We start from the raw sequence: 15751 nt of genomic DNA, 5'->3' as shown, positions 1-15751 counted from the left end.
CCTTTCAGGCAGTTGTAGAGAGCAATGAGGTCTCCCCTCAGCCTCCTCTTCCCCAGGCTAAACACCCACACGTGACTTGGGCACGCAGTGCTGACTGAAAACAATATCTAGAAATCTGCGAGGCCTGCGCCTGTTTTACCACCGCAGCCACAGAACCACTGAGTCCCCAGGCCGGACACGGCCCCCCGGCCCTCGGCGCGCGGCCTCTCCCTCAGCACCCGCCCCGCCGCGCGCCCCGCCGCACCCCGCCCGGCGCCGGGGAGGCGCCGCCCCCGGCCATGGCGGCGGCCGGGGCGCTGCGGCCGCGGCTGGAGGCGCTGGGCCGGCGGCTGCCGGCGCGCGGGGCGGCGGGACGCGACGGTGAGGGGCGCCCTCCGCCGGGGGAGGGCGGGGGGCCGGGGGGCGAGGCGAGGCCAGGCGAGGCGGGGGCCCCGTGGAGACCCGGGTTTCCGCGCAAGACGCGGTCCCCGTTACAAAAAGTGGAGTGTTCTGGTTTAAGCCGTTCACCTACGTAACTGTATTTGTTGAAGGTTAGGCAGAACGCCCTTCTGATAGTATGGTTTTTTTCCTAATAGTGTTTTTCCAGGCGCTGTTACGTCTTGTGTGAGGTATGGTCTGTGATGAGCCGGTGTGTTTTTTTCTAGCGTCGCCTCTGTTGGTATCTCTGTCTCAAACGCAAGGTCAGCCCGAGAACTGGCTCCAAAGCTGCAAATTAGCCAGAGATTTGACTGTCATGAAGTATACAATATTAAAATTAGGCCTTGGTTAGTAAAAGAATATGCGTAAGATTTCTGGGAAAATGTATACGTGTGCCTGCAAGTGGGAAATGCACTCAGTCCCCAGCTCTTATCCCACTGCCTGTGGCTGGTGGAGATCAGTCCCTGGTGTTGCCCAGGTCTTGCTTTCTAAAACTCCAAAAGGAGTCTTGGAGACCTTATTTGCCGACATTCTCGGTATCAGGGCAGATAAACCTTTATGAAGTGAAAAGGGGGAGTCAGCAAGGCACTTGCTGAGTGTGTGGCAGTGCTAAGGAAGCGTTGTCTTCTTCCTTCAGATTCCTTCTTAGCAAAGGGCTGTGCTACTCTGGAGAAACTGAAGAACCTCTGTAATGAAGGAAGAGAACATCCTTCCACGCTTTTGCAGCTCTATACTCAGGTAGAACACTTAAAGCATGAAGAGCTCCCTTTTAAGAAAGTCAACTGTGTAGGGTATGGGAGAGGGCTGGGAGTAGGAAAGGTTGCATAGCAGAAAGGGATCTGTGTTACTTGGTGTGTGCAGTGAACATCCATGAGTTACAGGGCTGTCTTTGAATTAGAAGCTAACTTAAGTTGATAATAATTGTTCTGGTACTGTAAGGACAGAAAGGGTTTTACACTCATGTTCACTGTCAACAGTTTTAAAGTAGTTTTAACTCGGAGCATTTGTAAACTAAATGTTGAAAATCACCTTAAAATTGTAATGATTTATAAACTGTAAAAAGTGTGTCAATTACTAAACTCTACCATCTCATTATTTTGGTGGTAGCATTTTATATTGTGTATCCTCTTGTTTTAACAGGGTGTCTTAGACATTACATATTTTGAGGAAAACCAGCTTGTGGATGAAGATTTTCCAGAAGAATCTTCATTGCAGAAAGTTAGAGAACTTACTTGTGTTCTCTCAGAACCAGAAGACATAGTGAGGGAATGCAGCATAAATGAAGAAGTGAGTAAATGAAGAACTGAGATTAGGCAGCCAGAGAATTAATTACGTCATTGTTTAAAAATAAAAAACTCTAAACAGGATGGTAGTTTGTGTAGTTTCGATGGGCAGAAGTTAAAATCTTTTGAAAATATTTCAAGTCTCATCTGTCTCTAGGGATTCATGAAAATATTACTTCAAAAAGCTTGTCATGTTCCCAGAATTTCTTATGCTAATATTTCACTATTCCATGTGCTTTTGGCAGCTTAAATGCAAAGCATTCAGTTGGTACTTGTGACTGCTGCTATTAAGTACAGCCTCTAAAGTTAGATATGCAATAGTATGCTGTTTGTGTGTGTAGTTGTGTATATGAGTAGTTCAGATGGTTTACATTTGGGTTAGCCCAGTTTGTTGGGTTTTATTTTACTTGATTTATTTTATTTTATTGGATTTATTTTATTTCAGCCCATCGATATCATTGGTACAGAGTTATTAGAATGTCTTTACTGGAGAAGAGGAGCCTTGCTTTACATGTATTGTCATACAGCAAGAGAGAGGAGTGAATGGCTGCAAGAAAACCTTGCCATATTTGAAAGGGTAAGGGAGATCAAAAGAAGTTCTATGAGCATGTGACTACTGTTTTAAAGTTTGACTCATCTTTTTTAAAATGGAGCTGCTTTTTATTTCCCTTCTAAATAGGGTTTTGGGAAATTCATAGCAAGAAGTATTTCTATCATTAACTTAATCAGAACTTATCTAAGAGGGTTTATTTCCCTTTGTTTTTTAACTGTACTCAGTGTCTTAATGATGGAGTTCATTACTTGATGAAGATGCTTAGCTTTAGATGCCCTCTTCAACTGAATGAAGATGTTACAGTTCAAGATAAAGACACAGCTAGATTACTCAGTGAAGGTAAAAAAAAAACCCCTACCTCCTCCAACCCTTCCCCCTTACTAACTGTGCCAGTTTATGAAATGCTTTATTGCTTTTTTTTTGTTTTACTTAATTTGTATTAAAATATCTCACTTTTTAGAACAATTAAAAACCAATGAGACAGATAGGCAGCATTATTGAAGTGCCTTTACATGAGGATCTGAGACTGCATCAACATGATGCAACTGGGGTGATGCAGCAGGAGGGATTTTGTTAACAGTGGGCTCTGAGGACATGATGTTTGGATTGTAGACATTCAAAACTAACTCTGCTCTGGCAACAAGGCGATGGAGGACATTCTTGCTTAGTTTCATCCGAAAGTAGGATTGATCCAGTTCAGCTCCATGATGCAAAGCAGAGTTCAGTACCTGACTTGTACATTTATTTAGCAGGACTCTTCTTTTTTCTGTTTTTTTTTTTCTTCTTTTTCTTTCAGTGACCATGGATACGCATGTGGCTTTCTATTCAAATAATAGAGCTGCTGGTTAACCTGAGTTAAGGTGATGCTCAGCATCTTTTAGGCTTAAATTGTGAGATGCACAGAAGAACTCTGAAACAAATATGCAAAATCATGCCTGCACTTAGTGGATTGTGAAGAAATACTGAAACTCTCTAAGATAAATAGGCAAACACAATTATCAGAATAATATTTATATAGCAATCTTAAAGATTTTAGCAATTTGCAGGAGGAGAATGCATGGAGTAATGAACAAGGCCTTGATCTTGGTTCTCTTCTAGGCACTGTCAGCCATCCCATGGTTAAAATTTGGGGGTTTTGGTGTTCCTCTTTAAAAGGCTTATATTGCCTTTTTGGATTTTTTTTCCCAGTGTTACTTAAAAAAAAATTTGAAGTTAACGAGCTGTGTACTTACTTTGAACAATAACCTACGTGATCTGAACAATTTTTGCAGGTGTATTTAGTGACACTCACCTACTGGCGATGATGTACAGTGGAGAAATGTGCTACTGGGGACTGCAGCACTGTGGAGAAAGGAAGCAGAAAAAACTGGAGACAGCAGATTCCATCTTTAACAGTGACCTGGGCTGCAGATCACAGAGTGTGTTGGTGGATTTCCGAGAAACGGGCAAAAAAATGTTAATGAAATATGTGGCTGTTTGTGAGGGACCTTTAAAATGCAAAGGGTGGAACACAACAACTGCAAAACAAATGTTGTGTTACTTGGTACAATCCCAAAACTAAACTATGCTGCCTTGGCTGTGCTGGTGTCTGAAGAGAATGCACAGGGACATGGTCTCTGCTTCAGTGTCTAACCGGTCTTCTTATCAAAATGTATGCTTTTCTTGCATTAAAATCATGCATTCCAAGAACTCCTGGAATACAGGCTCCAAAGTCTAATGAAACATTTGCGGAAAAGTGACTGTGGGGTGAAGGCGCAGGCGGAGCCACCGTTTTCCTGGCACAGCCTCATCCTCCGGGCGCCGGCGCACTGGATGCGAGGGGCGGTGGCAGAGGGCGATGGCTGATGGCAGAGCCGGGGAGCGGGGAGGGCTGGAAGCTGCCGTGAGGGGTGGGTTTCGCGTCCTCCGGGAGCGCTGGATGCGTGGGAACCGCGAGCGCGCGGTTCCCACGCATCCAGCGCTCCCGGAGGACGCGGAGGCGGTGAGCGCCTTGCAGACCCTACCGGTGAGTAGAGGTGGGGGGAGCTCGTTATCCTGCCTCTTTCAGCTTCCCTGCTCATTTCCTTCGCTGTTAAACCGCCTCCTTTGGGCCGTTTTCAGATCGACGTGCAGCTGAACATCATGTCTTTCCTTTCGCCGCAAGATTTGTGCAGTTTGGGAAGCACGAGCTCTTACTGGAGGGTGGCTGTGCAAGATCCGTTGTTGTGGAGGTATTTTCTTCTGAGAGATCTTCCCTTTTGGTCTTCTGTTGATTGGAAATCGCTCCCAGATGTGGAGATTTTTAATAAAGCCTTTTCAGAGGTCAGTGATAATGCGCTGCACGATTACATGGCAGTGTAAGTATCTTCATATTCTCGTACACAACTTACAGGCCCTCCAGTAGTAACATTCATCCTACAGTCGTGTTTCATATTTACAGCAGTAAAGCTGTGCTGTGAGCAGCTGCTTCAATTCTGACGTGTCTCAAATTCGCTGTTTATTTTGGCAATACAGTTTCCTGTTGTTCGACGTTTTGGTCAGCACTTTCTGTTTGGAGTAGAGCAAGAATGTAAAACATGGTGAAAAAAATCACAGCTAATGTTATGAAACTAAAGCATTTTGTGAACTGCATGTCTGCTATACCACAGAAACAAGTCATCTGAGAAGCTGTGCTCGTTGTTGAAAGAAACGCGTTCGTCACTGTCAATACAATGGCAAATGATTTCTTATTTTAATAAAAGTACTTAGAATTCTTCAAACTACAGCAAATGTAATGATCTTTATTTTTTTCCATTTTGTATGTTATTTTTGTGTTCAGAGTAACAAGTAATACTGCTTTAGCTTTGATGGTCAAAGGCCATAAGACAAAAGCTTGGTTTCACCTGGTACAATTGAAAAGCATAGCAACGCTCCTAACGTGTTTTGATGACTGAGAGGCACTTTTAAGAGAAGGGGACTATTCTCGGGGCGGGGGGGATTTAGGAAGATTTATTCCATTCCTTTAATTTATTTGCATTGATTTTTTTTTTTCTTTTTACTTTGCAGTTAAATTTTCTAAGTGTTTTCATGAGACTGTTGCTTCATGATAAGTGCCCTAACCTCTGCAAGGTTTGTGCCCTTCATCCTCACTTTATGGAGGGAGAGGCACAGCCAGAATTTGAAGTGCGAAACAGCTACTGAGTTTGAACCTTAGATTTAAATTTCTTTGGGTCTGAACACTTTAGAGCTTCATCTGTTTCAAACCACCTATCACTGATTTCTGTTGTATCTGTGAACACCTAATGGTTTTACTGAATTCAACTGAAGTGTCTCAGGTTGGGAGTAGAGGTGCGACATTGAGTGTTTCATGGAAGTGATTTGTCCAGCAGCATGCTACCATGATGAAAGAAGCAAAGACTGAAACTGCTTTTCCAGGATGTCTGTCACATCTGTGACTGTTACTTCTTTCCCTTGATTACGAAAGTCTTTCCATGCTTTCTAGCTTCTGCATCAAATGAACACATAAGTTTGCAAACAATGCTATCTCTGTTCAAAACAGGTGTTTTCTATGCCGACAGGGAAAATGGTCTTTTCCAGGTGGAGTTACCTGTTTCATTGTTAATAAGCACAAAAGCTGTCTAAGGTTTGAAATGCACCCTAAAGTCTCCTATTTTTCATGCTGTATGTGACTTACCAGCTTTAATGCTGATAAGTTTTATCCAAGAGGTTTTTTTGTTCAGCAAAGCTGGGGGAATTTGTAATTTAATTTTGTTTTTTAAAGTAAACTAAAAGATCCATAGATGGAAGTATACTAAGGTCCAAAAAATCAGTATTTGGACTTTGAAAGGACCGAGCCTTTACCTGCTTTGCACTGGTGCTTGAAACCATGAATTTGGAACTTCGGAACCATTTTTGACTTTTGCTTGAGTTATACCAGTAACAGAAAAGCATGAGAAGTATTTAACCTATATGAATTTATGTTCATAGAATCATAGAATGTTGTTTGATTAATACCACTTTTGTATTCTGTAGTTAATTTCTTCTTGTCTGTTTTACACAGATACAAAAAAAGCTGTCCTCAGAATAGAAGAAGTTTGAAATCAAGCCGTCCCCGGTATGCAGCTGTGACATCCTTTTTGCAGTCACTGGTCACTCAGACAGAACCTCGCTTTGCTATGTTTGGGCCAGGTTTGGAAGAGTTGGATGACTCTTTAGTTAAAAGGATGATGACATGCCCAGAAATTCTACTAGTAGCTGGCCTACCTCAAAGGCAAATTCATGGTAATGCCAGGTTTGGGTTTTGTTTTTGTTTTGTTTTATGAACAGAAATAACAAAAATAGATTGGGGCAGAAATGGAGGAAAGATGCTTTTTTCTCAACTTGAAGCTCAATAGCATAATGCTAGAAAAACCTCAAACTTTTCTGTCTTTGTATTTCTACAGAAGTACAAATGCAATGAGTAGTTGGGATAAAGTTATAGCTGCAGTGAATTTATGATTAAATTTCCACAATAACAGAGGAATCATTTTGATCCTTGAACATCTGTTTTGATCCTGAATTCCATGTCACGTGCTGTTGCAATGGATAAATGCAGACAGAACTTTCTTTAAATGTTGCTTACAATATGTGGCTAAAAGCCACATTTGTGTATTTTGTATAGGAAGTCAAGACTGATGCTTTATGTGATTCAGTCTAGTGGTATCAAATGATGTAAACTTCATTTAAATAAGTTGTATGAGCAGGTGAAGGATTTTTTAAAAGTATTTAAAGACTTAGTTTAGAACATCTGTAATTTCATTTCGTTGCAAACCGGAGACAAAAATTTGTTATTTCTTAATTTATGTTTATGTAAGGATAGCAGAATAACTATAGGAAATGTGGAAATACCAATTTTTACTGCTGCTGTTCTTTGTTCTTTGTTCTTTTCAATGCAGTTTGAGAGAGGCGGACTAGAGCCTTTGCTATGCTAGTTTTGGCTGACAGACCCAAGTCTAACTCCTCTCTGCCTTAAGTTTCTAGATTCAAATCTGAGTATTATAACCATGGAAATGCCTCTTCATTTTCTCTTAATACTCTTGAATTGTTTTTAATTAAGTTAATATTCTGATCAATTAGAGCATGTATAAAATTTCGCTATAAAATAGTAAGTACGCTGTCCCTAGCAGAAACATATGGACTTGGATATAACCATTTTATAGCACCACTGGAATTTTCTGCCTACAACTTAGTTGTATTCAGTAGCCAAATAGTTGTAATCTCCTATATTTGTTTTCACCCTATAGGAATTGGATCAGGAGTCACTTTTCAGTTTAATAACAATCAAAAATTCAATATTCTGACATTATATTCAACCACAAGGTAAGATTTATTCTAAAAAAAAAAAAATTATTATTTCTCAGTTATTTCGTACTTTTCCTCATGTTTTTGTCATGTAATTTTATGTGTATATTTTATGCATGGATATCTGTTATAAACTGAAGCTTCAGTGCATATCTTTTTCTTTCTTGTTCTGGTGTGTGTTTTCATATGAATCGTGCAGACTGCTAACCAGCTGTCTGTGTAAAGAAAACGGGAGGGTGGAGGGAACTCATAAAAGAATTTTGCTGCCTTAGGCCATTTTTGTGTCACTTTCCTATGCTGTTAAGACTCTGATTTTGTGTTCCCTGCTCAATTGACATGACTACTGAAATATTTCAATATTTTTCAGTGTTGAAAGGAGGAGAGCAAGGGCAGAGCAAGCTGTTGTTGTGAATAAGATGTTCTACCAAGAGAACAGCATAGTAGGGAATCAGCAAGCTGTGCATTACAATGTAATAGCTCAAGTTAAAAGGGTGTGCGAAGTAGTTGATGGATTCATTTATGTTGCTAATGCAGAAGCTCATAAAAGTAAGGGGTTTCTCTTTATTCTTTTTCTGAATGATCAGAATGTCATAAATGATTGCAGAGAATACAGAATACATCAAAATATGCTGATTCTTTCAAAATCTCCTTCAGTAGTGCTATTTCTTTGTGGCTTATCAAGCTGAAGAGGCCCTCTGTCCTAGGTATTCTTCATTGTGTTGTGAGGGGTTACAGCCCCTTCTTTCAGTTATGGCTGATACTCACATGGCTGCTCTTTAAGCTAGGTGTGGTAAATGAGCTGGATTAAAACAATTAAACACAACAAAAGAAACCCTGTGGGTGGGTCGGACGACAAGCCTGAACTACGTCAGTGGTGTTGTAATAACCTGGAAACAGAGCCTTCATCAGGAAAACTCCAGTAAAATATGCAATTAACCCAGATCCTATAGAAAGGATGATCCAAACCCTTATTATGGTAATTGTCTTTATGTTCATCAACTTTAAATGGAGGGGAAAGGCTAGCTCAAGACATAGAGTGGAAAAAAAAAAAGTGAGGAGATACGCTAAGGAGGTAAGTAGGGAAGGGCTGCTGACTACAGTGTGTCAGTATTTCTTAGTGGCTTATTGTAATTTTGATCCCTGTAAGGTACTTGGAAAACGCTCTGAAATTAAGGACTGGAATAGGCTGCCTGTAGAACCCATGAAGATCTTTAAGTAATATCTAAGTGTGACATGGATGCCAATAATCCATCTTTGAGATAAGCAAGACTAGATAATTTGGCCAGGCTGCTTCCAGCCCTATGTTTTCTCATCTCTGAAATCTTAACTATTTGAAAAGTTTAAAAAATATATTGTTGGGATTTGCATATATTTAATACTCATGTATTAAAAATTGTTCCCTAGGGCACGATCGTCAAGAGGAACTGGCTCGTATTTTGGCAATGATTGATCCAGCCCTTGGGCCTCCAAATAGACCTCTGCTAGTTTTGTCTTGTGTCTCTCATGTTGGTGTCGAAAGAATTCCATGTGTTTACATGGCACATCAGTTGCAACTAAATCTGCTACGTCAGCCCTGGATGGTATTTTCTTTTTTAAACTTTTATTATCTATTTCTCTGTGGCTTAAATGTGATTTAAGCTTCTGGTAGTTCCCTAACTGTACTTGCCCTAGCAAGTGTGTAACTTTTAACACTAGAGTGTGAGCTCTCCACATCAGGGAAGAATTTAGTTTCTCTGGTACTCTTAAGATGAAGCATTAACCTGTCTCAACGTAGAAGAACCAAGTGGCTTGCCCAGGAGCACACAAGAAACTTAACATGGAGCCAGAATGTAAGAAAGGGTGAAATGCTAGTCTTGAAAGGAAAAAGGAGGCTTCAGTTAATTTAAATCAACGTTTCCTGGCTTGTGACCCAAGGCCACAAGGTAGATTTTTATGCCATTTTCAGGGCACTGTTAATTGTCACTCACTTGATGTGATTTATTGAATTTTTGACCACTCGTTATTTTATCTAGCACTCCTGAACCTGTTATTTTATGCTTGCCAAGGACAGTATATATCAGTTTGGCTCAGCAGCACATTATTTACTTCTGGTGATGTTATGTAGCTGAAGGATAATACTTAATCAGAAAAACCAAAATCCTGGTGAGAGAGAATTCCTTTGTTTTAATGAGGAAAATATTTACAAGCTTTTTTAAAAACATACCATTGTTAATAATCACTTTTTAATACCTTGCAAAGTCTGAGAAGTAATAATATGCATAGAATTCCTGTGCTGGGAGCATTTTTGCTTCAGGAAGTTTGAAATAGTATAATGTTTCAAGTAAGTATAATGTTTCAGAATGGCTGATGGAGTGATTGAAAGTAAGTTCTGGTTGATCTCAAAAGTGCAGGTTTTCTTCCTGGGTCCCATAATTCACTTTGTAAAGAATAGTGTTTACTTTTTGTACCTCACTTTTAAGAAATCTTGCCTGTCTAAGGGACCTTTAAACCAGTGATAAATATTTAGATTTGATAGGGGTATTTCTGACTTTAATGGTAGATGTGGAGTTATGCTAAAATCCATTAACCTGTTATCTGTAATATTAGCTTTTTTATTATTATTTTTTACAGGTTCAGGACACTGTAGCTGCAACTTTAGATGGATTGCTAAGTGGAATTGAGTGGCTTCTAGAAGAAGCAGATTATAAAAATGCTCAGTAATGGAGCCGTGCATTGCTCTGATGTATGGAGACTGATGTTTTGCAATTTGGATGAAGTGAGAATCTTGTTTTGACACAGCGCTGTCAGAAGAGAGATTTAAAAAAAACCTGCATCTATCACACTGCGCATACTCTAATAACTAACGTTCCTCAAGCTGTGTAACATATTCTAACTATCCTGCATTAAAAGTACAAGTAGGATTGCCTGGATTCCAGCAGGTGATGAAGTGATTTGGGAGGAGGGCAATCTGGGTGATTTGTTTTCTTTCTTTTCAAAGGGCCTTTAAGATGTAATCTTTTTCTTTGATGTATCTGATAGTCTAATCTCTTGTAAATATACCTAACACTAGGTTAGTTTATCAGTACAGCCCTGTGGTACCTATCACACATTTAGTAGAAATATTAAGTGGACATCTTGGCATTGACAGTTCCCACCCGAAGAAAATGTACTGCGCATTGTACAGAAAGACACCGCTGCTTTTAAAAGACTAACTACCTTGTGTATTTGTAGAAACAATACATAGAAAAGAACTAGCACTTGTGAGACAATTTTCTGTGCAGACCAAAACTCCTAGAGGCAAACAAACTACCATGAATGAATTGGTTGTTTCTTGTTTGTGGTCGATCTTATTAACCAACCACAAAGGACTTGCAGCATCTTTTGCCTTCTGTTTTCACTGTGATTATTAGCATGAACTGTACATACCTTTGATATCATGAACACATGTTAAATAGAATCATAAGTACTTCAGAAACTTTATCAAATAGCACCTACCAGTTACTTAAGTAGTTCTGGCCATTTACAGGTGAGAAGTGTATTTGGCTTGAAATTTTCTACACAGCTGCAAATATTTTTATAAAAATGGAAACCGCATTTTAGAGCTGGAATTGCATTTTCCATATTGATGTCTTTTGGGACAGTCCTAGTTTTCCAGCTTTTAAAGATTCTTTAATTATTGGATGAATGTTTGGAAACTTCCCTTTGATTTCTTTCTTATGCATTTATTTGTTTTGTTCTGACATTGTTTGTTGTTTTTTGGGTTTTTTTTCTCTCCATGGAAATGCAGTAATGGTCACATTTTTTTTCTTAATACCTGGATTAATGCCTAGGTGGTGCATGTTCAGCTCTAAGTGCCCTCAATCTAGTGTGTGAAGCTCAATACAACTATATCAGAAACATTCCGTTTGAGAAGTCTTTTTTTTCTTTTTTTTTTTTTAATGAACTAGGACAGGCAGAGGAAATGTCTTTATGAACAATTAACTCAGTTTCCCAGGTGGTTTTGTATATCTTCTAATCGTGTCATCATGGGATTTCAAGGGAAAATCCATGGTAAAGCTATACTGTGATAATTCTGTGCTTTGCCCCCTTTTTTTAAAGGATTTGCTTACTTTGTCCTTTAAAATAAAGGAGATACTAAAGATTGAGTGTTGGGGGGTAATTCCATGTTTGTGACTGAGTGTATGTGACTTGCTTGTCATAATAGTTCTGTAATGATCTGTAGAGGGTTGAATACAGCAACCTGGTGCTGCAATAGCTACTACCTATATGTTTTTCTTCATAGGGAAAAATTATTTTTTCAAAGAATGGTATCTCTGTGTGTTAAGTCCCCCCTGCACACATGCATGCACACACGGTCATGCTGCCTAACAGATAACAAATTATCATTGTCATTAATGAAAAATGTTATTGTGTGTTACCTGTTTGAAACTTATTCACTGACATTTTAGAAGGTCAAGATAATATAGAGAATATAGTTTTTCTTAACCTAAAGAATATCAGTTAACTTATAGGATAACATAAAGAAGTAAGAATTACAAGTTATAAAGATGCAGCCTAGGAAACAACCGATGGGAATTGAAAGGTCATGCTGTTACAGAGCTCCAACATCGTAAGAGTCACAGAGCTGGTGGGTTACTTTGAATGCTTGAGTACTGTGGTAGATACAGGCAAGGAAAATGATCACCTGTGTTGTGCAGTGGAGCAACTTAGAAGCATAGAGGTATGCTATGGAAAAGTCGACCATCCTACTGAGAATTCATATGCCAAATAACTGCACAGTTGCACTGCGGATATAATTTAGCACTACCTTTCAGATTTCACCTAAAATACCATTTTAATTTCCTGAGTCTCGTGAGTTTAGTCTGTTACATTGATGATACATGTGATTTATTCTATAACTCAAGGCTGGAGAACAAGTCTTACGAGGAGCGACTGAGAGAGCTGGGGTTGTTTAGCCTGGAGAAGAGGAGGCTGAGGGGAGACCTCATTGCTCTCTACAACTACCTGAAAGGAGGCTGTAGAGAGGAGGGTGCTGGCCTCTTCTTCCAAGTGACAGGGGACAGGACAAGAGGGAATGGCCTCAAGCTCCGCCAGGGGAGGTTTAGGCTAGACGTTAGGAAAAAATTCTTTACAGAAAGTGTCATTGGGCACTGGAACAGGCTGCCCAGGGAGGTGGTTGAGTCACCTTCCCTGGAGGTGTTTAAGGCACGGGTGGATGAGGTGCCGAGGGATATGGTTTAGTGTTTGATAGGAACGGTTGGACTCGATGATCCGGTGGGTCTCTTCCAACCTGGTTATTCTGTGATTCTGTGAAGGGATGTCATCCAGAGGGACCTGGACAGGTTGGAGAGGTGGGCCCGAGAGAACCTGGGTCTGGGCAATCCCCGATTACAGTACAAGATGGGCAATGATGTGATTGAGAGCTGCAGAGAAGAGTTTGGGGGTGCTGTTCAGTGAGAAGCTCAACATGAGCCGGCAATGTGCGCTCACAGCCCAGAAGGCCAACCGTATCCTGGGCTGCATTAAAAGAAGCGTGGCGAGCAGGGCAAGGGAGGTCATTCTGCCCCTCTGTTCATCTCTTGTGAGACCTCATCTGGAGTACTGTGTCCAGTTCTAGAATCCTCAGTATAAGAAGAGTATGGAGCTGTTAGAACGGGTCCAAAGGAGGGCTACAAAATTGATGGAGGGCTGGAGCACCTCTGCTAAAGGACAGGCTGAGAAACTTGGGGTTGTTCAGCCTGGAGAAGAGAAGGCCTAGAGAAGATCTTGTAACAATTGTCCAGGACCTGAAGGGGCTACAAGAAAACTGGGGAGGGACTGTAGACAAAGGCTTATAGTGAAAGGACTAGGGGCAATGGGTATAAACTAGAGAGGGGCAGATTCAGGCTAGACATGAGGAAGAACTTCTTCGCTGTGAGAGTGATGAGGCACTGGCACAGGTTGCCCAGGGAAAGCTGTGGCTGCCCCATCCCTGGAGGTGTTCAAGGCCAGGTTAGATGGGGCCTTGTGCAACCTGATCTAGAAGGATGCATCCCTGCCCATCACAGAGGTGGTTGGAACTATATGATCTTTAAGGTCCTTTCTAACCCAAACTATTCTATGATTCTATGATTCAGTTACTAAGTCTTCTGAGCAGCTTTCTAAAATGAAAAGGACTGAGGGGGTGCTAAATTTCAAGTCTTTGAAACTTTGAATAACAAAAATGCCTGCTGTCAGCCTCAGAGCAGTACGTGAAAGTACCTGCCAAGCGCTCGGGACAAATGAGACAACACACTGGCAGCGTCCCTGTAACTTGCTGCTTGTCTTGCAGTTTCATATATTGGAGTGGCCCTGGGTGGTCAAGCTGGAGAGCCTCCAAGCTGGAGGGGCAGCGGGGACCCTTCTCTTTCCTGTAACTTCAGACGGGAGTTGTGGCTCACTGTGTGTCCCACTGGGTGGCACTGCTGATCCACATCAGCCGCTGATGCTGTCCAGGCAGCATCCATACTCCCTTTGCCAAAATTGCTTCAAATAGTAAATCTTAACCACTTCTCAGATGGGGCAGCAAGCAGGTGGGTTTATAAAAAAGCCTATGAGAAACCAACGTGTTTTTCAAAGGCTTATAGACAGAGAATATGCTACCTCTCTTAATCCAGTGGGTATCAATACTGATTTCTATAGTAGGGTGAGTATTGCAGCTAAAGAGACATTTGTAATTGGTTCTGGGAAAGAAGTATGGAAATAATTGCGGGTATCATTGGAAGGTTACAGGGCTGGTTACAGAAGGTGATACTATAGCTAGAGCTTGTGTTTAAATCTCAGGCTGGAGGACTTTTGCACACAGACTGCTCTCAGTTCCCTCTGGAGGATGAAACTATGAATCAAGACTGTAGGTAAACATATAGCAGAGATACTCAATGAGTGAGATAGAGCAAATAACAATGTGCGGTGAATCTGGATAGAGAGGTGTATTTAAGAACTGCTGCGAATAGGTTATCTCCCACGCTCGATCACTCCCCCTCCAGTGTTATATTTGCTGTGTTTGACCTTTTCAGCAGGGAGGTCACAGCTGGTCCAGGGGCAGGCAGAAAGTCCACGCTATTTGTGATGTGCAGCTGCTCACAGCTGCCAGTCTGGGTGTTGCTGGCCAAGGTCTCTGGGCATGTGCTTCAGTCTCTCAACCATCTTAGTGGCCCTTTGCTGGATTACCTTTAGTTTATATCTCATATACTGCAGGCTCAAAACCAGACACCCTGCTCCAGGTTCATACCACAAATCCTGGGCAGAGAGAAAGGGCTTCAAATGTAGCCCAGTATGTGGTTGGCCTTTACTGCTGCATGGGCACACTGCTGAGTCCAGGCTCGCTGGTCCACCAGAAGCTCAGGTCCTCTTTGTGGAGTTACTCCCAAACCAGTGAGTGCCTGACCTGCACATGTAGATTGTGTTCCCTCCCAGATGCAGGAGTTCATGTTTGTCTTTGCTCAACATCTTCCTGAAGCCCCTGTTAGCCCTTTGAATGTGCACTTGCAATATTTCTGGCTGTGCTTGCACAAGGAGCCTAGTATCTTAGGGAACGCTGGCCCTGCAGATGATGCCGTGCAGAATCAGCCACCTGATGAGTGAGAAAAAAGGCCTTCAGTCTTTTCCCAAAAGCTGAAATAAATCAAGCCGTCTGCTCCCATCAGAGAGTTGAACACTAATGGTCTTAGAGTCTCAAAATAAATTTCTCCATAGTTTGCTAAACTATGGAGAAAAAACTTACTTTTGCGGTAAATGAAAGCTGTGAATATGAAAGTCTGATACTGTCCCAGAAGTAAATTTTATAAAGCTCTGAAATGTATTGCATTGTGAAATGATCCTGATGACAATCCAGAAACATCTTCTGTACCCATTAAACTATTAATACTGCAAAGTGTTAAAATAAACTTCTGTTTGTTCTCTGGAATGACAGTCAGAGAACTGAAGTAAGTTGGGAGGGATTGAGGGCTGTATTTCTTATTTAGTTGATAAAGAGATGTAATTTTGATGTGGCATCTTTCCTTTCTTCTCCATGGACTTGACTGACGATGGCAGTTCCACAGCCTGAGGTCAGGGTAGACATTCTACAAATGTGATTATATAAGGGCGACTCTCCAAGAACACAACCAAGCCTTTTTCTCTACTTTGAATCAAGTCCAGCTTGTCTTATATGAAAGGTTTTTATACAAATTTCCTAAGCAAATCTATCAACAAACATCAGTTG

General features: G+C 41.1%; 2 protein-coding genes across 2 annotated transcripts; both read left to right on the top strand.

The window, feature by feature from the left end:
• The first annotated feature begins 278 nt into the window (after positions 1–278).
• On the top strand, positions 279–3942 carry RIMOC1 (RAB7A interacting MON1-CCZ1 complex subunit 1). Its single transcript, XM_069880142.1, has 6 exons — positions 279–360; positions 1055–1155; positions 1558–1704; positions 2146–2277; positions 2478–2592; positions 3525–3942. Exons 1-6 carry the CDS (start codon positions 279–281, stop codon positions 3812–3814), a joined length of 867 nt encoding a protein of 288 aa, XP_069736243.1. The 3' UTR covers positions 3815–3942.
• A 139-nt stretch (positions 3943–4081) lies between these two features.
• FBXO4 (F-box protein 4) lies at positions 4082–11838 on the top strand. The gene is made up of 7 exons (XM_069880126.1): positions 4082–4258; positions 4354–4589; positions 6272–6492; positions 7494–7569; positions 7919–8097; positions 8956–9131; positions 10162–11838. Exons 1-7 carry the CDS (start codon positions 4091–4093, stop codon positions 10249–10251), a joined length of 1146 nt encoding a protein of 381 aa, XP_069736227.1. The 5' UTR covers positions 4082–4090; the 3' UTR covers positions 10252–11838.
• The last annotated feature ends 3913 nt before the right edge of the window (positions 11839–15751 follow it).

The sequence above is a fragment of the Phaenicophaeus curvirostris genome, chromosome Z (genome assembly GCF_032191515.1).
Source record: "Phaenicophaeus curvirostris isolate KB17595 chromosome Z, BPBGC_Pcur_1.0, whole genome shotgun sequence".
In the NCBI taxonomy this organism is placed as follows: Eukaryota; Metazoa; Chordata; class Aves; order Cuculiformes; family Cuculidae; genus Phaenicophaeus; species Phaenicophaeus curvirostris.
Note: the sequence above shows the minus strand (reverse complement) of the source record. Positions and strands in the feature narration are given on the sequence as shown.

Coding starts and splice junctions, on each gene's coding strand:
- RIMOC1 (XM_069880142.1), top strand. CDS start 279: ATGGCGGCGGCCGGGGCGCTGCGGCCGCGGCTGGAGGCGCTGGGCCGG. Junction 361..1,054: donor CGGGGCGGCGGGACGCGACG/GTGAGGGGCGCC, acceptor TTCTTCCTTCAG/ATTCCTTCTTAGCAAAGGGC. Junction 2,593..3,524: donor AGCTAGATTACTCAGTGAAG/GTAAAAAAAAAA, acceptor CAATTTTTGCAG/GTGTATTTAGTGACACTCAC.
- FBXO4 (XM_069880126.1), top strand. CDS start 4,091: ATGGCTGATGGCAGAGCCGGGGAGCGGGGAGGGCTGGAAGCTGCCGTG. Junction 6,493..7,493: donor ACCTCAAAGGCAAATTCATG/GTAATGCCAGGT, acceptor TTCACCCTATAG/GAATTGGATCAGGAGTCACT. Junction 8,098..8,955: donor TAATGCAGAAGCTCATAAAA/GTAAGGGGTTTC, acceptor ATTGTTCCCTAG/GGCACGATCGTCAAGAGGAA.